At 45.1% G+C, this 22,688-nt stretch overlaps 2 protein-coding genes across 3 annotated transcripts in view; one reads left to right on the top strand and one right to left on the bottom strand.

Annotated features, from left to right (window-relative positions):
* LOC144499600 (matrix metalloproteinase-18-like) overlaps positions 1–4,892 on the top strand; it is a 65,632-nt gene extending 60,740 nt beyond the window's left edge. For both annotated transcript variants that reach the window (XM_078221739.1, XM_078221738.1), the window contains exons 5-6: positions 1,944–2,105; positions 4,286–4,892. In XM_078221739.1, the coding sequence (XP_078077865.1) occupies positions 1,944–2,105; positions 4,286–4,560 (437 nt within the window). In that variant the 3' untranslated portion in view covers positions 4,561–4,892. The remainder of the gene's footprint in view (positions 1–1,943; positions 2,106–4,285) is intronic.
* A 7,566-nt stretch (positions 4,893–12,458) lies between these two features.
* Positions 12,459–22,688, bottom strand: part of LOC144499596 (matrix metalloproteinase-20-like) — a 33,714-nt gene continuing 23,484 nt past the window's right edge. Inside the window, exons 8-10 of the mRNA XM_078221734.1 lie at positions 21,686–21,845; positions 14,389–14,492; positions 12,459–13,196 (exon numbers count right to left, since the gene is read on the bottom strand). Coding sequence (XP_078077860.1) covers positions 13,096–13,196; positions 14,389–14,492; positions 21,686–21,845 — 365 coding nt within the window. The 3' untranslated portion in view covers positions 12,459–13,095. The remainder of the gene's footprint in view (positions 13,197–14,388; positions 14,493–21,685; positions 21,846–22,688) is intronic.

Genomic DNA, 22,688 nt, shown 5'->3' with positions numbered 1-22,688 from the left:
CCTTGTCAAAAAGCCTTACTGAAGTCCATGGAGACTACATCCACTGCGCTGCCCTCATCTACGCATCCAGTCAAATTCAATGAAATTTGTTAGACATGATCTCCAGCTGACAAAGCCATGCTGACTATCCTTGATTAATCCTTGCCTCTTCAAGTGTAGATTAATTCTGTCCCTCAGATATTTTTCCAACCATTTCCCTTCCACTGATGTTAGACTCACTTGCCTGTAATTACCTGGAGTTTCCCTTTTTTTGGATCAATAATGATACCACGTTAGCTGCCACCTCGTCCTCTGGCACATCTCCTGTAAGAAGTCTCACAACACCAGGTTAAAGTCCAACAGGTTTATTTGGTTGCAAAAGCCACTAGCTTTCGGAGCGCTGCTCCTTCATCAGGTAAGTGTGGTCAGAGAGGATTTGAAAATTAGCGTCAGAACCTCTGCAGTCTCTTCCCTGGCCTCACACAACAGCCTCGGATGCATCTCATCTGGGCCTGGGGATTTATCCACTTTTAAACCCACTAGAACTGCTGACAACTCCTCTCTGTCAATGCTAATCTGTTCAATTATATCACAGTTCCTTTCCCTGCATCATCCTTCTCCATATTGAATGCAGATGCACAATACTCATTTAATACCTTCCCTGCGACTTTTGGCTCCAAATGGCAGGTGCTACTTTGCTCCCTAATGCCCTTAAAGTTATAAAACACCTTGAGATTTTCCTTTATTTTGCCCAGCAGCGTTTTTTCATGCCCCCTCTTCATGCTCCTAATTTCCTTTGTAAGTATGACCCCGCCGCTCCCCCACCCCCGCCCCCCCTGCAATTTCTCTACTCCTCTTGGGCATCCACTGGTTGAAGGCTCCTGAATCTGCTATCAGCCTCCCTTGTTTTTCCTTATCCAATGCTGTACATCAATTGACATGATGTGGAGATGCCGGCGTTGGACTGGGGCAAACACAGCAACAGTTTTAACAACACCAGGTTAAAGTCCAACATGTTTATTTGGTAGCAAATACCATTAGCTTTCGGAGCGCTGCTCCTTCGTCAGATGGAGTGGAAACCTGTGTGTCTCTGTGCCCTGTTTGAGAGCAGATTTGCATCAATTGACATCCAGTCTTCTCTGGACTTTTGGTCCCACCCTTTACCTTTACGGAAACATGTTGGCTTTGTATTCTCTCGATTTGCTTTTTGAATGACTCCCACTGCTCTGATGTGGACCTTCCTACAAGTAGCAGCTCCCAGTCCAGTTTGGCCAGGTCCAGTGTTATCCTATTAATTAAGTCTTGATTCAATGGCCAGAATGCTACCTATGGACCACAGTCTATAGTTAGTCAAAAGGATTATCTTCCTCAGCAAATCTGAAAGTGATGGTAAGATATCGTGAGATGCCTTGATCAGCAATTTTCCCAGTGAGGGACAGTGAGAAATGGCATTGGTACATCACTTGATGAGATTGATGGAGGCTATGTATTCTGTATGCTGCTTATGTGTGGCATAACTTCCAATGGATCACCTGCCTTCATTGCAGACCAATGTGTCTGCTCTCGGATTGGGAACCCCCACAATGGATAACTGGAAATTTAAGATGAATCAACTCTGTATCGGATGTTTTAGATCTGAAAATTTACCTCATTGTTTATCATTGAATTTACCTCATTGAATTGCCAGTGTCTTCTACTGATGTAGAGTAACACAATGCCTGCTTGTTTTTATTCTTGTGATCATCTCCTGGTCCTTTTGAACCTGGATTTCTCTGAAACAATATAAACCTGAAACATTTGGATGAAAGATCATTGGACATGTTTTTTTTCCTTAACTTTAGAATCAATTTCAATAGCCACTTACAAGATTGACAGAATTCAAACATAATGCTTGTGAATAAATATGCTTTAAACGCTTCAGTTTAAACAGGTTTGAACAGAATATTTTAACATTGTTTTTCCAGACTTCAACTTGCTGATTGTTGCAGTTCACGAATTTGGCCACTCTCTTGGACTTGGTCACACTAATGTTTCCGGCTCCGTGATGCTTCCCTTCTACACATTTATGCCAAAAGACAACTTTGCACTTTCAGGCGATGATGTTGCTGGAATCCAGTCTTTATACGGTACAACAATATTGATTTTTATTGATTTGGAGTTTTTCACAAGCACTTCACTCGGAGTTGTCAAGTAAAATTCAACACTTCAGGAAATAACAGAGCAGCTGACCAAAAGCTTGAGCAAAGAGAGGCTTTGATGTAGCATCTGAATGGAGAAAAAGGGGTTTAAATGCAGAGTGGCTTGAGCAGAGAATTCCAGAGCCCAGAGCCTTGGTAGCTGGTGGCACTGAAGTCAGTAGTAAATGGATTAAAAACTGGAATGCCCGAGGACGAGAGTTGGAGCACAATTATTTTGGAGGGTTGTAAGGCGGAGAATGTTACAAAGGGAGAAGCAAGACCATCAAGGAATTTGAAACCTATGACGGCAGTTTTGAAATTGAGTCTTGCTTAAATGGGAACCAAACTAGATCAGCAAGTACACTCAAAGCAAGTACACATCAGGCAGGGGACCCATCGGGAGGACTCTGATGCCCCGATGCGGACAACCTGTGTTGAGGGGCGGATGTGGTAGAGAACATGCCACCAATTGTGGGGGGTGGGGAGTTGGAGTCCCAATGTCCGTGGGGGTGGGAAGTGTCTCCCAGTTCACTGTGAGATCACGGAGCCCTTGTGAACCAGTGTCTGAGCTCTCTGAAGTCGGGCTCATTCTCCATTATTTTGACACTTTGTTTTTGTGGGGAAATGTTGCCCAATGTCATCTCTGTGGGGTTTCTGCTGATCTTCCAGCTAAATTATGCAGGACACCTGGAGGCACTCTTGTGGAAACTTCAAGTGATTTGATATAGGATTTTACAATGGTTATAGCATGACAGGTGACTCTTTGGCCCATCATAACCATGTATTCCTTCACACTCCTGACATGTGTCCTGTGGATGGTGGGTAGGCTTTGGAGAGTCAGGAGACAAGTTACTCACTGCGGAATTCCCAGCCTCTGACAGGCTCTTGTAACTGCTCTTGTATCTTATGCTGGTTCAGTTCAATTCCTGGTCAATGCTGAACCCCCCTCCCCAGGGGTATTTGTGAGGAGGTTACTGATAGTAAAACTGTTGGATGTCAAGGAATGGTTTAATTATCTATTGTTCAAGATGCTCAGAATCTAGAACAAATGTGGCACGAATATTACTTGCCATTTAGAAGCCCAAGAATTAATGTTGCCAAATCTTGCTGCATGCCGCTGATGATTATTTCACGGGTTAGAACTGAACTAAACACTGTGTAATCATCAAAAGTACCCCCATTTCTCAGCATAAAACAGAGGGAAGATGATTGAATAAGCAGCCACACTCTGTCAATTGCTGTCAAGAGTAGTCACACTCGCCAGGCTCTCTGGAATTCAGTTATTTTGCCCATATCTGTTCCAAGGCTGTAATGAGGTTTGGAACAAACAGTCCTGGTGAGAATCAAACTCAGGGACAATGAGTAGGTTTTTGGTGAGGAAGTATTGCTTGATAGCAAAATCCTCTTTCCCTTCCCATTAATTTCATAGAATCATAGAATCCCTACAGTGCAGAAGGAGGCCATTTGGCCCATCGAGTCCACACCGATCACAATCCCACCCAGGCCCCACTCCCATAACCCTTCATGATTACTCTGCTAATGCCCCTGACACTAGGGAGAATTAAGCATGGCCAATCAACTTAACCCACACATCTTTGGACTGTGGGAGGAAACCGGAGCACTTGGAGGAAACCCACGCAGACACGGGGAGAATGTGCAAACTCCGCACAGACAGTGACCCGAGGCCGGAATTGAACCCGGGTTCCTGGCGCTATGAGGCAGCAGTGCTAACCACTGTGCCACCGTGTCGCCCAGATTTGCTGAATGCTAAGAGTTGACTGATGGGGCAGCAATTGGCCAGGTAAGATTTTGATGGACAGTTCAAACCTGGGCAATTTTCCTAAATGGGGTCAGAAGTCAAAGCGAAGGACTCCTGCAGCTACTCCCTCTATACACTCAATTGTGTTGTCACCTCTGGTGTGTCTGTCCTGCAGATAGGACAGGACAAACCCAGCAATGGTGATCGGAGGAGACTGGGGCATTAGCTGAAATGCGGAGCTGGCTGAGACTCATAAAGGATGAAAACAAATTTGAAGTGCCATTAGGCCTTTCCTTCAAATCACTGTATTTACAGTCTCACAATTTCCTTTCATTTCACATTATTTCAAATCTTGTCCCTTTGGATTTAGGAGCTGCAGTTGACACAACACAAGCTCCGAGCCAGACTTCGACACAAGCTCTGAATCAGACTTCGACACAAGCTCCGAGCCAGACTTCGACACAAGCTCCGAGCCAGACTTCGACACAAGCTCCGAGCCAGACTTCGACACAAACTCCAAGACAGACTTCAACACAAGCCCCGAGCCAAACTACGTCTTCCAGCTCGATGCACAGATTACCACTTTGGTCCCTCATGGGCCCTATTGTTTCCTTGGTTATCCTCTTTCCCTTAATAAACATATAGAGCACCTTGGGACGTTCCTTTATCTTGTCCACCAGTGCTTTTTCATGCCCCCTCATTGCTCTCCAAATTTATTTTTTCAGTAACCCCCCCTCCCTGTACTTTCTATACTCCTGTGCTAGTGTGACCCCCTTCAGGGGCAAATCCCTGTGACCCCGTGATCAGGCCAGACCCAAGGAGACACAGCGCAGAGCGAGTGCAAGAGCACATATCCTGGGTTGTGGAGGGACTTCAGTTGGAGACGGGGAACAGGGGATTGTAGACGCATATAGCAGTTCTGTTAGACCATTGATTGTACATGTATGTTATTGGCAATAAATCCTTCTTCACTTTAAGTCACAATGAGTCGTCTTCAAAATTATTGCACTGACAATGAGGAAAATCTTTTGTTAGTCATCAGGAGATTGCAGTGTGCATTTAGAGGGGGAGGAGAGTGAGCATAGAAGCTATGAAGAAGCGACGTACATTCACCACATAAAAATGCTTTTAATCAGAAAGATTGTCCCATTCGACCCAGAACGAGAAAACCGGATGCAGAATATCAAAAGACTAAGAAAGGGGCAGCACGGTGGCATAGCGGTTAGCACTGCTGTCTCAAAGCCCAGGGACCTGGGTTCAATTCTGGCATTGGGTGACTGCCGGTATGAAGTTTGCACATTCTCCCCGTGTCTGCATGGGTTTCCTCCGGGTGCTCCAGTTTCCTCAACAGTTCAAAGATGTGCGGGTTAGGTTGATTGGCCATGCTAAATTGACCCTAGTGTCAAGTGGATTGGCTAGGGTAAATAATAAGTGGGGTTACGGGAATAGGGCTTGGCTGCCATTGTGATCGGTGCAGACTTGATGGGCTGAATGGCCTCCTTCTGCACTGTAGGCACTCTATTCCATGACTGTGATATTTCTTTGTTGCAAATGAGATCACAGTAGAGGAAAAATGAAAAGTGATACTGCTCATGGTCTGTGGCCCACAAATGTACAGCCTAGTGAGGGGTCTAACATAGCCTGGTGCTCCAGATAGTTGAATTGATCAAAAATAATTTTAATCCCGACCTTCAATCGTCAGGTTCGGTATAAATTTCATTCTGCAGTCCGGGGAGACTGTCTCGGGCTTCATGACCAGATGGAGAGGGTTAGCAGAGCACTGCAATTCAGCTCAGCTCTAATGGAGATGTTAAGAGACCATTTGATCTGTGGAATAAACAGCCTTGTAATGCAGAAGAAGTTACTGGCTGAAACCAAAATCTCTTCAGAAAAAGCTGTGGAGATGACTGAATGCGCTGAGCAGGGAGTAAGTGAATTACAAGGTGAACCATTTATGGCAGGCAACAGTTGCTGTGAGGATCAGCCCAAGTGAGGGTGCAGCAGATTCCAAGAAGGAGAGTACAGCACTGGAAGTGGAACCTTGTTTTTGATGGGAAGAGCACTCTCAAGAAACTTGCCGGTGCAGAAATTAGATATGTTACCCATGTGAAAGGAAGGGTCATTTACAAGCGTGGTGCAGAATGAAGCAGTCAGGACAGAACATGCGGAAAAATAACAACAGTTGGTTTAACTCTGTTAAAACAAAATGGATAAGGAGCCCACCTTAAACAGGCCCAACTCAATAAGGTGCATCCTGTAGACACAGCCTTAATGGTAAACGGCAGATCTCTTCAAATGGAAGTTGATATTGGAGCCATGGCCACAGTCATGGGGAACAGACATTTTATTACCTTCAAAAAGGCCTTCAACCCTTGAGATTGAGTGAGCCAGGAGCCATATTGTCTACATACACAGAAGAGATGGTGAAGACAGTAGGGTCAGTTACAGTTACAGTATTCTGCAGAAACCAAACAGCTCGACTACCAGTTCTGGTAATTGAGGGTCACAGATCTTGCCTAATGGGTCAGGATTGGTTGAACCAGATAAAATTAGATTGGTTGGAAATATTAAATTTACGGGATGGAGGTTACTGTGCAAATACTCAGAGGTTTTTGGAAAGGAACTGGGATGAATAAAAGGGGTTAAAGCCAAAATGTATCTGAATCCCGAGGCAACGCCAACATTTTTTCAGTTCTGCCCAATGCCTCATGGACTCCATCATCAGGTAGAGTTGGAGCTCGGAAGCTTGGAAGAATTAGATGTTGTAAAACCTGTACAATTCCCGGAATGGGCTGCACCCTTAGTCCCTATCCTTAAGCCGGATCGTACTGTAAGAATATGTGGGAATTATAAACTAACTATTAATCCAAAGCTCAGATAGACAGATACCCTATTCCTAGATTTGACAACCCCTAAACAAAATTAGCAGGGGGCCTGAAGTACACCAAGTTAGATCTCAGTCACACCTACCAGCAACAGGAGTTGGATGAAGATTCCCAGAGGTCGGTTACTATCAACACCCACAATGGACTGACTTTCCCAGTACACACATTTACCTTTTTGAGTCTTTTCAGCCTGTGCCATATTTCAACGTACAATGGAAAGTTTATAACAAGGTATTCCTAACGTCGTGGTGTATCTGGATGACATCCTGATTACTGGAGCATCCCCTGGGGAGTGCAGGTCAAATTTGGAGGAAGTTTTGAGAAGATTTTAAGAAGTGGACATCCATTTGAATCGAGTGAAATGCACTTTCCAGGCGGATGAAGTTTTGTACTTGCGTTTCAGGGTATTCGCTAAAGGCTTACATCATTTGGAGAACAAGGTTAAAGTCATAAATGAAGTACTGCAGACTAATAATGTGTCAGAATTAAAAGCATTCCTGGGAATGGTGAATTATTACAGCAGGTTCTGACAAAATGTGTCTGTAATCTGAGTCCCACTTCACCAGCTTTTGAAGAAGCATGAGCATTGGAAATGGAGAGAAACACAAAATGAAGTGTTTGCCAAAGTTAAGCAGGCTTTACACTCGTTATCACTGCTTGTGCACTTTGATCCAACCAAACTATTCGTGCGAGTATGGGAGGAATGGGACCAGTCTCCTCCATGACAGAAGTACAAGGCTGTCTTGTAAAAAATAAGTGGAACATTTGGTGAAGAGTGTTGGATCTGATACAAAGTATCATCTGGTGTCTCATAGAAATCCATACAGTGCAGAAGGAGGACATTCGGCCCGTCGAGTCTGTACCGGCCACAATCCCTCCCAAGCCCTATTCCCATAACCCCACACATTTACCCTGCTAATCCCCCTCACACCAAGGGTCAATTTAACATGGCTAATCAACCTAACCTGCACATCTTGGGGTTCTGGGAGGAAATGGGAGCACCCAGAGGAAACCCACGAGAATGTGCAAACTCCACACAGAGGGTGACTCGAGGACGGAATTGAACCCGGGTCCTTGGCGCTGTGAGGCAGCAGAGAACAAAGAACAAAGAACAAAGAACAATACAGCACAGGAACAGGCCCTTCAGCCCTCCAAGCCCGCGCCGCTCCCTGGTCCAACTAGACCATTCTTTTGTATCCCTCCATTCCCACTCCGTTCATATGGCTGTCTAGATAAGTCTTAAACGTTCCCAGTGTGTCCGCCTCCACCACCTTGCCTGGCAGCGCATTCCAGGCCCCCACCACCCTCTGTGTAAAATATGTCCGTCTGATATCTGTGTTAAACCTCCCCCCCTTCACCTTGAACCTATGACCCCTCGTGAACGTCACCACCGACCTGGGGAAAAGCTTCCCACCGTTCACCCTATCTATGCCTTTCATAATTTTATACACCTCTATTAAGTCTCCCCTCATCCTCCGTCTTTCCAGGGAGAACAACCCCAGTTTACCCAATCTCTCCTCATAACTAAGCCCCTCCATACCAGGCAACATCCTGGTAAACCTCCTCTGTACTCGCTCCAAAGCCTCCACGTCCTTCTGGTAGTGTGGCGACCAGAACTGGACGCAGTATTCCAAATGCGGACGAACCAACGTTCTATACATCTGCAACATCAGACCCCAACTTTTATACTCTATGCCCCGTCCTATAAAGGCAAGCATGCCATATGCCTTCTTCACCACCTTCTCCACCTGTGACATCACTTTCAAGGATCTGTGGACTTGCACACCCAGGTCCCTCTGCGTATCTACACCCTTTATGGTTCTGCCATTTATCGTATAGCTCCTCCCTACATTATTTCTACCAAAATGCATCACTTCGCATTTATCAGGATTGAACTCCATTTGCCATTTCTTTGCCCAAATTTCCAGCCTATCTATATCCTTCTGTAGCTTCTGACAATGCTCCTCACTATCTGCAAGTCCTGCCAATTTTGTGTTGTCCGCAAACTTACTGATCACCCCAGTTACACCTTCTTCCAGATCATTTATATAAATCACAAACAGCAGAGGTCCCAATTCAGATCCCTGCGGAACACCACTAGTCACAGGCCTCCAGCCGGAAAAAGACCCTTCCACTACCACCCTCTGTCTTCTGTGACCAAGCCAGTTCTCCACCCATCTCGCCACCTCCCCCTTTATCCCATGAGATCCAACCTTTTTCACCAGCCTACCATGAGGGACTTTGTCAAACGCTTTACTAAAGTCCATATAGACGACATCCACGGCCCTTCCCTCGTCAACCATTCTGGTCACTTCTTCAAAAAAATCCACCAGGTTAGTGAGGCATGACCTCCCTCTCACAAAATCATGCTGACTATCGTTAATGAGTGTATTCCTTTCTAAATGCGCATACATCCTATCTCTAAGAATCTTCTCCAACAACTTCCCCACCACGGACGTCAAGCTCACCGGCCTATAATTACCCGGGTTATCCTTCCTACCCTTCTTAAATAACGGGACCACATTAGCTATCCTCCAATCCTCTGGGACCTCACCTGCGTCCAGTGACGAGACAAAGATTTGCGTCAGAGGCCCAGCGATTTCATCTCTCGTCTCCCTGAGCAGCCTTGGATAGATTCCATCAGGCCCTGGGGATTTGCCAGTCTTTAAATTCTCTAACAAACCTAACACTTCCTCCTTTGTAATGGAGATTCTCTCCAACGGTTCAACACTCCCCTCCGATTCACTCCCAGTCAACATATCCCTCTCCTTTGTGAATACCGACGCAAAGTATTCATTTAGGATCTCCCCTACTTCTTTGGGCTCCAAGCATAATTCCCCCCTTTTGTCCCTGAGAGGTCCGATTTTTTCCCTGACAACCCTTTCGTTCCTAACATGCTACACAGTGCTAACCACTGTGCCACCGTGCTGCCCCGTGCCACCAGGCCGTCTCCTGCAGTAGACTCGTGTTCAGCAGTTGCTGATTCAGGGATCCCTGTTATAAGTGTGGAGTCGGGCCATCCAGCAGTTTCTGAGACCGAGGGGCTGTACCTTCTGAAGAGGATCTCTACCACTGATTGATGAGTTTCACTTTTGCAATAGCTCGCTGCCTTCCTCACTGAAGATCAGAGCACCGATTTGAGATGATCCTCCGGAAGTCCGGAAGTCTCCTGACAGACTGAACTTTTGATGAGTTTTTCTGAGGTATCCGTCGTGTCTTGTTGAGTTGTAATGTCTGTGTTTAATGATGTTCCTTTTCTTTCATTCATAAGTGAACTCCGGAGTTCGGGGGAAGGGGTGTGGTACCGTGGCCCCTTTAAGGGGAAATCCCTGAGGGCCACATGATTGAGACGGATCGTATGGAGAGGCAGCATGGGAAGCCGAACCAATCAGGTGCAAGGGCATGGGTTCTGGTTCGGGGAGCAACCGAGGTTGGAGCCAGGGAGCAGGACAGAGTAGCCGTGTATTGCATTCTGTTAGACCAATGTTTGTACATAAATATATATTGTTGGTAATGAGCCCTTCTTAACTTGAAGCCACAACAAGTCACTTTCAAAGTTATTCCAACTCTTTGAGGACTTCCATTCTTTTGACTCCCCCTGTATCTGCCCTAAGCCTCCCTGTTTGTTTTCCTTACCCAATCCTGTATCCCTTGCCATCCAGAGTTTTCTCGTTCCATCCTTTACCTTTACGGGAACATGTTGGCCCTGTACTCTCTCTTTTTCCTTTTTGAATGATTCCCACTTTTAGATCCCAATTCCAAACCTTTATTTCCAGTTCGCATTTTTCGTTTTCCATGCCGACCTTAAATCTTACTGAGTTATTGTCACAACTGTAATACCCCCCCCACTGACACTTTTACCACCTATCCGGCTTATTCCCGATACATGGGTCCTGTACCGCCCCCTGTCCTGTAGGAATTCCCATGTGCTGACTCAGAAAGCTCTCCTGGATGCACTTTAAGAATCCCATCCCCTCTAAGCCTCACAAATAATATTGGGGAAGTTGAAATTTCCTACTCATATTCACTTGTTTTTTTTACACTTCCCAGTGATTTGCTACGTATCGGCTCTTCGATCACTCCCTGACTGTTTGGGGGCCCATAGCATACACCCAGCAATGTGATTGCCCTCTTATTGTTTCTACTCATTTGGCCTCAGTTGAGAAGCTAACATAACATCCATCCTCACTGCAGTAGTTGACTCCTTGATCTATATTGTGACACTACCTCCTCTTTACCTGCTCTACCCTCCTATTCCCACACCTCTAACATGTGGCACTCGGAATAATCCAGAGATTACAATCTTTGATGTCCTACTTTTCAATCTGCTACCTAGCTCCCTAAGTTCTTGTTGCCAGATCGCATCTCTTCTTCTCCCAGTGACATTGGTAGCAATGTGAACCACAACTTCTGAGTATTCACCCTCTCCCTTCAGAATACCCGACAGTGACATCTTTGACCCTGTCACCAGGAGGCAACACACCAGCCTGGAGTCACGTCTGTGGCCACAGAAATGCCTGTCTGCAGACTTCACTATCAAGTACCTACCACTATTGCTCATCCACTCTGACTCCTCCCCCTCTGGTGCTGCTGAGCTACTCACAGTGCTGTGAACCTGGCTCTGGCTGCACTTCCCAGTGGAACCATCACTCTCACCATTTTTCAACGGATAAATGGTTCTTGAGGGGGTAATCGGGTCAGATAGGATAGGTGGCTGGATCAGGTTGGTGAATGTGATTGGGGGCCTCAGTGCAGTTACACTCACTCATCACTGAGTTGCTTTAAATATTAACCAACATAACATTTCCAAGGTCACTTTCCAGGTAAATTCAGCATATCCAGCCTAAGGCTCCTACCCTGAACTCAATTTCAGAGAAAATTACTCAGATCACCGCGTTAGATGTTTAAACATCCCAAGCAATTCCAGCACATGGCCTTCCAAAGGGTTCTGACAAGCTGCACCAACGTCAGGCCAGACTTCACTGCTCTGGATCTCAGAAGCTTTGGGCTTTTATTCTTAGCCTTTGTACTCGGGCCAAAATGCTCTTTGCTTTCCTAATTGCTTGTTGTACCTGCTTGCTAATTTACACTGTTCCTTGTAAGAGTAGATCCAAGTCCCACCAAACATCAACATTTACAAGTTTCATGCCTTTTAAAAAATATCAGCTTTTTCATTCTTACGACCAAAGTCATGATGTGGAGATGTTGGCGTTGGACTGGGGTGGGCACAGTAAGAAGTGTTGGTCTTTAACCAGGTGTTGTGAGACTTCTTACCGTACCACCAAAGCGACTGACCTCAAACCTCCTCACAACATGCTCCAACTACCACCATGTTGCCCATTCACCCAACCTGCCGATACCTCTTTGCAACCTCTCAGCTGAGATTCCCATCTAGCTTGGCAGCATCAGCAAACCCAGATGCTTCACTCTCAGTCTCTTCATCTAAGTCATTTATTTGGATTGTAACTCGCTGGGCCCCAATGCGGAGCCATTTGCCACATTCCACTAGTCCGGTTTTGGGTGCAATTGAATTCCAGGTCACAGAATTGACAATATTGAAAATGATTTTGTTAATAAGAGAAGGAAACAGTTGTAAAATATAATCTCAGCCAAAAGGCATTGTTCAGAGAGATGGACTCAATGATGAACAAAGTCTCTGATGGTATTTTTGCTGTAATTCTATGTGTTGAAATCTAACAATACATCGGCGATCTGTGAAAGAAACAACCTCAATGGACTGAAAGGCCATTTCAGAGTCCATGATTTCTAATGTGTTTATTATTGATTCTTTTGCTAAAAAGTACAGTGCAATAAATGAGTTTGTCGCATCCAGATGTTATTTAATTTCCTGGATAGAGTGGACGTGGAGAGGATGTTTCCACCAGTGGGAAAAACTAGAACCAGAGGACACAACATCAGGCTAAAGGGACGATCCTTTAAAACAGAGATGAGGAGGAATTTCTTCAGCCAGAGAGTGGTGAATCTGTGAAACTCTTTGCCGCACAAGGCTGTGGAGGTCAGGTCATTGAGTGTCTTTAAGACAGAGACAGATAGTTCTTGATGAATAAGGGAATCAGGGGTTATGGGGAAAAGGCAGGAGGATAGGGATGTGAAAAATATCAGCCATGATTGAATGGCAGAGCAGACTCGATGGGCTGAGTGGCCTAATTCTGCTCCGATGTCTTATGGTCATAATTAATTCAAATCCAGCGCTCTCTTCTTCTCAAGGTCTTGCCATAGAAATTTGGATTTCAGTTTAAAATATGCATTATATAGTGGGTCAGAATTCAAATAGTTAACATCCCAGCCAGCTGTTAGAATTTAATGTGCGAACTATTTCTTTTCTCCAGCTGTCATACTCATACAGTCGTGGCCCACTGAAGAAGTAAAATAATTCTAGGAGAAAACAGAAAAGCAATGCGTGAATAAATTTGGGATGAGAATAGAATTGGTTATGTAATCCAATCTGCAATCATCTGTACTTCATCAACCCTCAAAATGATTCTCCCACCATGAGTTTGATCAAATTAAGATGTGCAGGTTGGGTGGCTTGGGCATGCTAAATTGCCCCTTAGTTTCCCAAGATGTGTAGGTTAGGGGGATTAGTGGAGTTAACCCTCCCCCTTGACACATATTGACCCCTTGCCAGATATTCACACTGCGCCGACATGACGTCACTTTGGCAAGGTTTACAACAGGTTCGCCCAGGCTTGAACCTGTCGTGGGGTCCCCCTGTGGGTGTAAAGGTGAGTATAGCCCTTGGGGGAGAGAAACATTGCCAGGCAGTGGTTGGCACTGTGAGGTTGGTACCAGCAAGTTGACATCCTGTGGTGGACCCCAATGGGAATCTAATAGGTGGGATTCACTTGTATGTGGTGGTGGCCCAGAGCGACATAGGATCTGGGGATGCCAGCAATGGCCATTTGGAGGTGGAGGTAGGGTGGGTGCCGGCACTCACTGTGTGGGTGGGGGGTTGGGGTGGGGAGGTGGGTGGAGAAGGTTTCCAATGCTCAGGGGGAAGGGGGTGTGCTGGCACTGATGGTTAAGGGGACAGGAGGCAGGAAGAGGTGCCAACACCAATCAGGGGGTGGGAGGGTTGAATGTCGACTCCAATTAGGAGTGGGGGGGGGGGGGTGGAGGAATGCCAACTTCAATCGGGGTTGCAGCTCTGAGCCAGGGATGGGAAATGCCAACATCGATCAGGGTGGCAGGTTTGCGGGAGTCCCTGAGACCTCTGGGATGGACTAGGGGGAAGGATCATTCATGTTCTGATCTCACTTCAGCTGGGCTTTGCTGGTGTGTTTCGTCCCAACCCCGCTACATCACAGCATGAAACTCACCCAGTGGTGACAAGTGTGTTGTCAGATCTGGAGAAAAAACCAAACCAGACATTCCTGGGAATTCTACCACCCGCCCCGCTCGCGACAGAATCGGAGCGGGCGAGGGACGGACAACGGAAATGTCCATTGACCTCAGGCTGGATTTTCTGGTCTCACTCGAGCGAGGCCGTAAAAACCCATTGTTTATCCTCGCTGGAACCAACACTCTGCCAAATTCTGGCAAGATGACACCCAACAGATGCACTTACCATCATTGTGTAAGGCAGCATCTATTTTGTTATTGATTCCTGGCCAGTTACTGCTTATCCATTTTGGGTAGTCGTAGTCCATCGTCTTTATTTCTTCATTGTAACTGAACAGCAAAAAATAAAACGCCTTTAGTTAAACTGGCTCATAGCACACCTTGCAATACCACTGAATGGATAAATAATATTGCACATTATCTATTATTTGGGGACCTATGCTCGAGAATGCTCTGGAACTTAAACTTACTAATTTCAAAATGCAGCAACATTCCATTTCACAATTAATACCAATCAAGCTTTGTTCTGTGTGTTTGTCTGCTCTATTCATTGAATCGCTACAGTGCAGAAGGAAACCATTTGGCCCATCGAGCCTGTACCGACAAGAATTCCACCCAGGCCCTATCCCCATAACCCCATGTATGTACCCTGCTAGTACCCCTGACACTAAGGGGCAATTTAACATGGCCAATCAGCCTCATCTACACATAAATTGTAGAATTTCTGAGTTCAAATTTAATACAGGAATAATGCTTTATTTATTTGAATTTCCATTCCAACTATTACGACAATGTGCATTGGTTTTGACCCGACTTCACCTGTCAGACTACCTTGCAGTGATCTGAAGGAGCAAAATCTAAGAATTATCTTGGGCATTATAATATATTTGCAGCCGATGCTCCTTTTGCGTGCATGTCTCCACTGGGAGGTTGGGATCACTGAACCTGTCTTTGTTGTTTTTTAAATAGTAGTGTAAAATAGTAAACCCAATGGCTGGGATTTTCCACTATCTCACGATTTCTGCCACATCTTCAACAAGGTGGAATTTCCACTCTTTAAAGGATGCATCCATGACTCTGCATAACATTGGCTCCCTGTAGTTCAGGCAGGTGTCAGTATGTGTATCCCATTGTTTTAGGGATGAAGTGACATGGTGGTATTGTCACTGGGCTAGTAATCACGAAACCCAGAGTAATGCCCTGGAGATCCGGGCTCAAATCCCACCACAGCAGATGGTGAAACTTGAATTTATTAATAATCTGGAGCTAAAAAGTCTAATGTGACCATATCGGCCACTGTTGATTATTGTAACAACCCATCTGCTTCACTGATGTCCTTTAAGGAAGGAAATCTGCCATCCTTACCTGGTCTGGCCTACATGTGACTCCAGCAATGTGGTTGACTCTTAAATACCCTCTGGAATGGCCTAGTAAGCCATTCAGTTTCAGGGCAATGAGGGATGGGCAATGAATGCGGGCCCAGCCAGCGATGCTCACAACCCATGAATAAATAAAGAAAGCAAAAAGATAATATTTGCTCTACTTTGCACATGTGCACACAAATGGATACATGTATTCATCGTGGCATTCCAAGGACTTGTGAAGGCTGAATTAATCTGGATAAATACACATTGAATTCAATAATTTCAGTCTTATACCCATTTTATTTCCTTTTATTTATATGTTTCAGCTATTCTCTTATTTTCTCTTTCAGTTAGCAGCACCTGCACCAGCCACAGCTTTTATTTATTTGTTTCTTTTCTTTCTCCCATCACCATTCTCTTTGTTCCTGGAAGACTAACTCTTCTCTCATTCAATCTCTCCTGTTTTCCATCCAACCACAGGCCTTTCTTTTCTCCCTTTTCTCAACCACACCTTACTCAAAACCTATTACAGCTCTCGCTACTGCCAGTCCCGATGAAAAGTCATCAACCTGAAATATTGGGTGGGTTTGTCCGCTCTCGTCCGGGCAGGGACCTGTTATGAGTGAGAACGGAAAATTTGGCGTTCCATCCAAAACCCCATTCAGTCTGAGCGGCACCAGAAAATCTCAGCTGAGACTGAGGATGGAGAATATGGGCCGTTAACTCTGTTCTCTCTCCACGGCACTCAGTTAGTTAGATTCAATTCAGACAGCAACTTCTGGTGAGCCACATGTTAAACGTAGAAATCAGAAGTTGACTTACAGGATGACCTGCTCCTCCTTCAATTGCAAAACAACAGTTCTGGCTTTCTATTTAAATGTATTGAATGGCGTGAGGTTTCTGAGGATATATCGCAGATATGGATTAAACTTGCCACAGAGTTGGGGTGTATCAATTTCAGTCTGATTGTCCTTTTATTGGTGTGATGTCTTAATTACTGAGAAACAAACTCTCTGGTACTGAAAATTAACAAGTTTGGAGGCTCATTCATTCAACTTTTAATTTATTAATGGAGACTTATAAAAACGCAAGTCTCCTTCAAAGCTTTTTTCTCTCTTCCTGTTTTATCTCATTGAATTTCTCGGGGAGGCGATGGTCCAGTGGTAAAATAGCTAGACTATTAATCCAGAGACTCAGCTAAAGTTCTGGGGACCAGGGTTTGAATCCCACTGCAGCAGCTGGTGAAATTTGAATTCAATTAAAAATATATCTGGAATTAAGATTCTACTGATGACCATGAAACCATTGTCGATTGTCAGAAAAGCACATCTGGTTCACCAATGTCCTTTAGGGAAGGAAATCTGCCATCCTTACCTGGTCTGGCCTACATGTGACTCCAGAGCCACAGCAACTAGTGCCCTTGGACAACTAGTGATGGGCAATCAATGCTGGACAGCCAGCATGACCCATGAATTAATAAAAATAATCTTTTCTTTTTAATTCTTCCATGGGCATCACTGGCAAGGCCAGGATTTGTTGCACATTCCTAATGGCCCTTGAAGGTGGTGGTGTGTTGTCTCTTGAGTCTCTGCAGTCCATCTGATGTATGTATATACATTGTGCTATTGGGAAGGGAGTTCCCAGTTTAGGGCGCAGAGTCAGAGAGAAAGGATGATATAGTTCCAGTCAGCATGGTGTGCTGTTTGGAGGGGAAGTTGCTGATATTTATGGTGTCATGCATCTGCTGCCCTTGTCCTTTTAGGTAATAGAGACCTGGGGTTTGGAAGGTGCCTGCAAAGGAGGTTTGGCAGGTTGCTGCAGTGCATCTTGTTTATCTTCACACTGCTGCCTCTGTGTGTCAGTGAGAGAGGGGGTGAATGCTTCAGGTGGGGACTGGACTGCCTTTCAAGCTCGTGGATTTGTCCTGAATGATGTTGAGCGTCTTGATTATTGTTGGAGCCACATTGATTCATTGAGGTGGAGATTATTCCATCACACTCCTGACTTGTGCCTTATGGATGGCGGACAGGCTTTGGGGAATTCCCAGCCTCTGGTCTGCTCTCTTGGCTGCAGCATTCATATGTTTAGTCCAGTGCCATTGCTGGTCAATGGGAACCGCCAGGATGTTGATGTTGGGAGTTTCAGAAATGATAAAGTCATTAAATGTCAAGGGGAGATGATTAGATTCACACATATTTAAGATGGTCATTGCCTGGCACTTGTCTGGTGTGAATGTCACATACAATTCATCAAGCCAAGCCCTGAATATTGTCCAAGTCTTGCTGCATATGAACACGGACAGCTTCAATCCCCGAGGAGCTGTGAATGGTACTGTACAATTTTCAATCATCAGCAAACATCCCCACTTCTGACCTTATGATGGAGCAGCTGAAGAATGTTGAACCTAAAGTACGATCATGAGCAACACCTGAAGCAGCATCCTGGCCTGAAATGATTGACTTCCATGACCATAATCCCCTTCCTTTGTGCTGGGTGAATGCTCTTGAAAGCAAGGCAGCATTTGACTGAGTATGACATCAAGGAGCCCGAGCAAAACTGGAGTCAATGGGAATCAGGGGAAAACTCCAAACTCATTTGAATCATACTTAGAACAAAGGAAGATGGTTGTAGTTGTTAAAGGTCGATCATCTCAGTCCTGGGACATTGCTCCAGGAGTTCCTCAGGGTTCTATCTGAGGCAAAACCAGCTTTAGGTGCTTCATCAATGACCTTCCCTCCATCATAAGATCAGAAGTCAGGATGTACACTGATGATCGCACAGACTTTAGTACCATTTGTACTCCTCAGAGACTGAAGCAGTCAGTGTCCATCTGAAGCAAAGCAAAGGCTGAGAATTGCCAGGTAACATCTGCGCCACATGATTGCCAGGCAATGACTATTTATAACAAAGAAGATTCTAACAATCTCAACATTCAATGGCATTACCATCGCTGAAACCCCCACTATCAACATCCTGGGAGTTACCATTGACCAGAAACGGAACGGAACCAACCTTCCAAGGGCAGCTCAGAGGTGAGGAATCCTGCGGCGAGTAACTACTCTCCTGATTCCCCAAAGCTGGTCCACCATCTGGATGCAGAAAGCAAAATAAAGAGGAAGAAAGAAAGACTGTTCCAATCCAGCTACAACAATGACATCTTCCCAACAATGTGGAAAATTGTCCAGAAACGTCCTGTCCAGATAAAGGAGAACAAATCCAAACCAGCCAATTACCAGCCCATCAGTTTATTCTTCATCATGATGGAAGGTGTCATCAACAGTGCTCTCAAGCACCACTGACACAGCACACTTGGTTCCTGACCTCATTATAGCCTCAATAGCACAGCAAAGTCTCTCACAGTCTCGTTTATCCTGAAACAGAAACCCGAGAAGGACATGGAATCAATGGCGAGAGTAAACCGTTTGTGGGAAGACACAAAGATAATGCCAACAAAGAGATTATAGCTGGAATTCGCCGGCCATTCACGCCCCACTGCCGCCGCCAGCGAGGATGGAGAACTTGGCGCTCAGCCAAATCTCTGTTCACTGAAGCAGGATAAAAGCGAGGTCGGAGAATCGGGCCCTATGGGATGTCAAACAAACAATCTGACAGCACAGATATAATAGAGCAGTCTCAGGAAATGAAGAAGGTAAAACTGGGTGTTGTCGCTGTGTGGGAGGATTTATGGAGCCCTCAAGAGTAGGAAATGTGGCATCCGGAGTGATTCAATAAAGTAGGAGCTGAAATTTTGATATCCCGATAGGGGGTTGAGATGCAGAGATTACGTCAGCAATGTGTTTGTGGTGTTCCAAGCCTCACTCCGACCTGTGGCAGGTTCAGACTTGTAATATATTGACAAGCCATGAATGTTCATCTTTAGCATAAAACTTTTTAAAATTACACCCTACCTTCAAAAGAAAGTCAGTGATGCACCTGAATCTCACAGCAGATGTTGAAAGGTGGTGTGCGCCAGTCAGCTTTGTCCAGTTGTGTCCGAGGTCAGCAGCTTTCCTTGAGGAACTCTGCAGCAATAGGGAGGGGAGCAGGACAATAGCAGCTTGCATGGAGGCTCAGAATCAGCAAGGGTCAGTCTGGGCAGCAGCAGTGTGGTTGCTGTTAGAAAGATTGGAATCTGGGTGCATGGGAGATTGAATGAATGATCAAAAGGAGGGAAGAGGAGGGGTCTGGGCCATGGAAGAGTGAAGCGGGAAGGGCAACTGAGTGCTGGGGTGGGGTGGGGTGACAGTCAGTCAAGGTAATATAATTGGAGGTCTAAAGGACAGGGTCAGTACTGCGTGTCCAATTCAATGTGTTGGTTAGCAGAGTCCTTACAGGTCTTTGAGTTCAGCTACAACATTTCAATTATCCCTGGACAATGTCCTTCACAACGTAAAGAAGAGAGGGCCAACTGAAACTGCAAGTTAAGTCATGTGCCACAGACTAGCGAGTACAACACTGAACACACAAATACTGAACAACAAAAAACACAACGTTATTTCTTCCACAATCAAGGAAATGTCCCAAACTCCCCTGGAACCATCAATGTGTGCCAACCATGAGGGGCACCAACACAGTTAGCTCTCTGACGAAGCTTGTCTTAAGAAACAATGATGATGCACACATGAATTAAGTGAAAACAATGTAATGTGAAATATTTATCATTTAAACTTAATCGGAAAATGCCCTTGCTACCTTTGTGCTCTCAATAAGTCCAACGTTAATGGCATTGGAGACGGGCAGGAAATATTTGACTGTGATACGGAGCCTCCCTGTTGGACAAGGAGGTTCTTTTATAGCCCACACATAGCTGCAACATTGTCAGCTAACAGATGATTTCACCAATGAAAAGCTTCCCCTGCTGCAGGGTCACATGTGTTTCCTGTGTATGAAACAGCACTTGAAATTTGAATTGCAATTGCGTGGGAAGTGAGGAAAGCAAGAGAGTGGAAGTGATGGTTCCAGGTCCGATGTTAGGAATGATATACCATGGTTACAATTCTGCTCTAAATGTACAAGGTGCCCTCCACCCTCCCACCCCCCCCCCCCCCCCCCCCACCCCCCACCCACACCCACCCCATATCTTTGGATGGTGCCACCAAGGGGCAGCGTGTAAAAGAAGAAGAACAGAGGACCAAAGATTGACCCTTGGGAGAATCTACAGGCAAGGGAATGGGAGTGCAAGCTGGTCTGGCTTGGAGCAGTCCCACTGAGATGGACAATGGAGGAGAGGCATTAGAGAAGATGATGAACATATCACAAAATACAGAGAGGTAAAGGTGGATCATCAGGAGGAAATAAACACAGCTGGAGTGGAAGTGATTTAACTTCGGGCCATTTCAGTGCCGTGGATTAACATGAAAGTTGATTCGAAAGGTTCAAACATGGAGTTGTAGGAAAGGAGGCACAGAATGAAAAGGTGATGAAGTATTGCAGAATTTAGAGAGGAAAGTGAGGTTTGAAATGCATGGTAGTTTCCAAGAACAGAGAGATTGAAGGTGGATTTTTTTTTAAGGTAGGAAGTGCTGAGACCATATTTGAAAGTAAAGTCTTAAGTGTTGGAGGAAAAGGATTCATTTGTAACATCAGCCAACCCGGGGCCAATAAGGTAAGGAAGATGGTCACCAATAGAGTGGGAATGGTGTCAAGGAAATAGGACTCTGATGTTGATTAGAGTAGTTCAGATTGATTCATTTCTGATAAAGATTATCTGTCAGAGTGACAACAAATCCCATGATCTCCCTGCACTTGTTCAATGTGAGGATAGAAAATGGAAGGGGGAGGTGTTTAAGGAGACAGTCACGGAGAAAAGAAAGAGCAGGGTTATTTCTACACTGCAGGATAGCCCTGGAGTAGCAGTTGGTTTTGGTAGAGGATAGTGAGGCTCGATTAGCAGTTGATTCGTTCAGGTAGATCTGATAACGGATGCTGAACAAACTGTGTGGCGGACATGTTCAGATCTGTGCCCTGTGCATCTGACAAAGCAAAGCCGGAGGCCACACAGGGAGAATAACTGGGAAAAGAGAGTAAATGTTTCACTGCAGAAAAATACATCAAAAAGGAGAGGGAGTGATTGAGGGCATTGATTGCGGCAAATATTTTCTGACCAACACAAGACGAAAGACCAAACAGCTAAAAGCAATAAAAGTGAACAATACGTGCCTCCAATATACATTTCCGACAAAGAATATTATCTTCTTTGTCTGTTGAATAAATATTACTGCATCGATTTGCTCCACATATGTTGGGAGTCCAAACAGGTAAATAGATTGAGATGAATTTCGACTCAGTTCATAATGGCGATAGGTCCAAAACTTTGATCCTGCAAATTAAAAAAAAATATTGTATTGTGAATTCCTTTCAAGAAATAGAAGGTGGAGTTCATCAGGTGAAGTAGATAATCAACGACCACCCATCTTAAGAACATAACAACATAAGAACTTGGAGCAGGAGTAGGCCATCTGGCCCCTTGTGCCTGCTCCGCCATTCAATAAGATCATGGCTAATATTTTCGTGGACTCAGCTCCACTTCACCGCTCACCATAACCCTTAATTCCTTTACTGTTCAAAAATCCATCTATCTTTGCCTTAAAAACTCTCAACAAGGTAGCCTCAACTGCTTCACTGGGCACGGAATTCCATAGATTCACGACCCTTTGTGTGAAGAAGTTTCTCCTCAACGCAGTCCGAAATCTGCTTCCCCTTATTTTGAGGCTATGCCCTCTAGTTCCAGTTTCACCCACCAGTGGAAACAACTTCCCTGCTTCTATCTTATCTATTCCCTTCATAATCTTATCTGTTTCGATAAGATCTCCCCTCATTCTTCTGAATTTCAATGAGTATAGCCCCAAAATACTCACTCTCTCCTCATAAGCCAACCCTCTCAACTTCGGAATCAACCTAGTGAATCTCCTCTGCACCCCCTCCAATGCCAGTATATCCTTTCTCAAGTAAGGAGACCAAAACTGTACACAGTACTCCAGGTGTGGCCTCACCAGCACCTTATACAGCTGCAACATAACCTCGCTTTTTAAACTCCATCCCACTAGCAATAAAGAACAAAATTCCATTTGGCTTCTTAATGACCTGCTGCACCTGCAAACCAACTCCTTGAGATTCCTGCACAAGGACACCCAGGTCCCTCTGCACAGCAGCATGCTGCAAT

This window comes from Mustelus asterias, chromosome 10, assembly GCF_964213995.1.
Source record: "Mustelus asterias chromosome 10, sMusAst1.hap1.1, whole genome shotgun sequence".
Taxonomy (NCBI): domain Eukaryota; kingdom Metazoa; phylum Chordata; class Chondrichthyes; order Carcharhiniformes; family Triakidae; genus Mustelus; species Mustelus asterias.
This window is presented reverse-complemented; position numbering and strand designations above follow the sequence as displayed.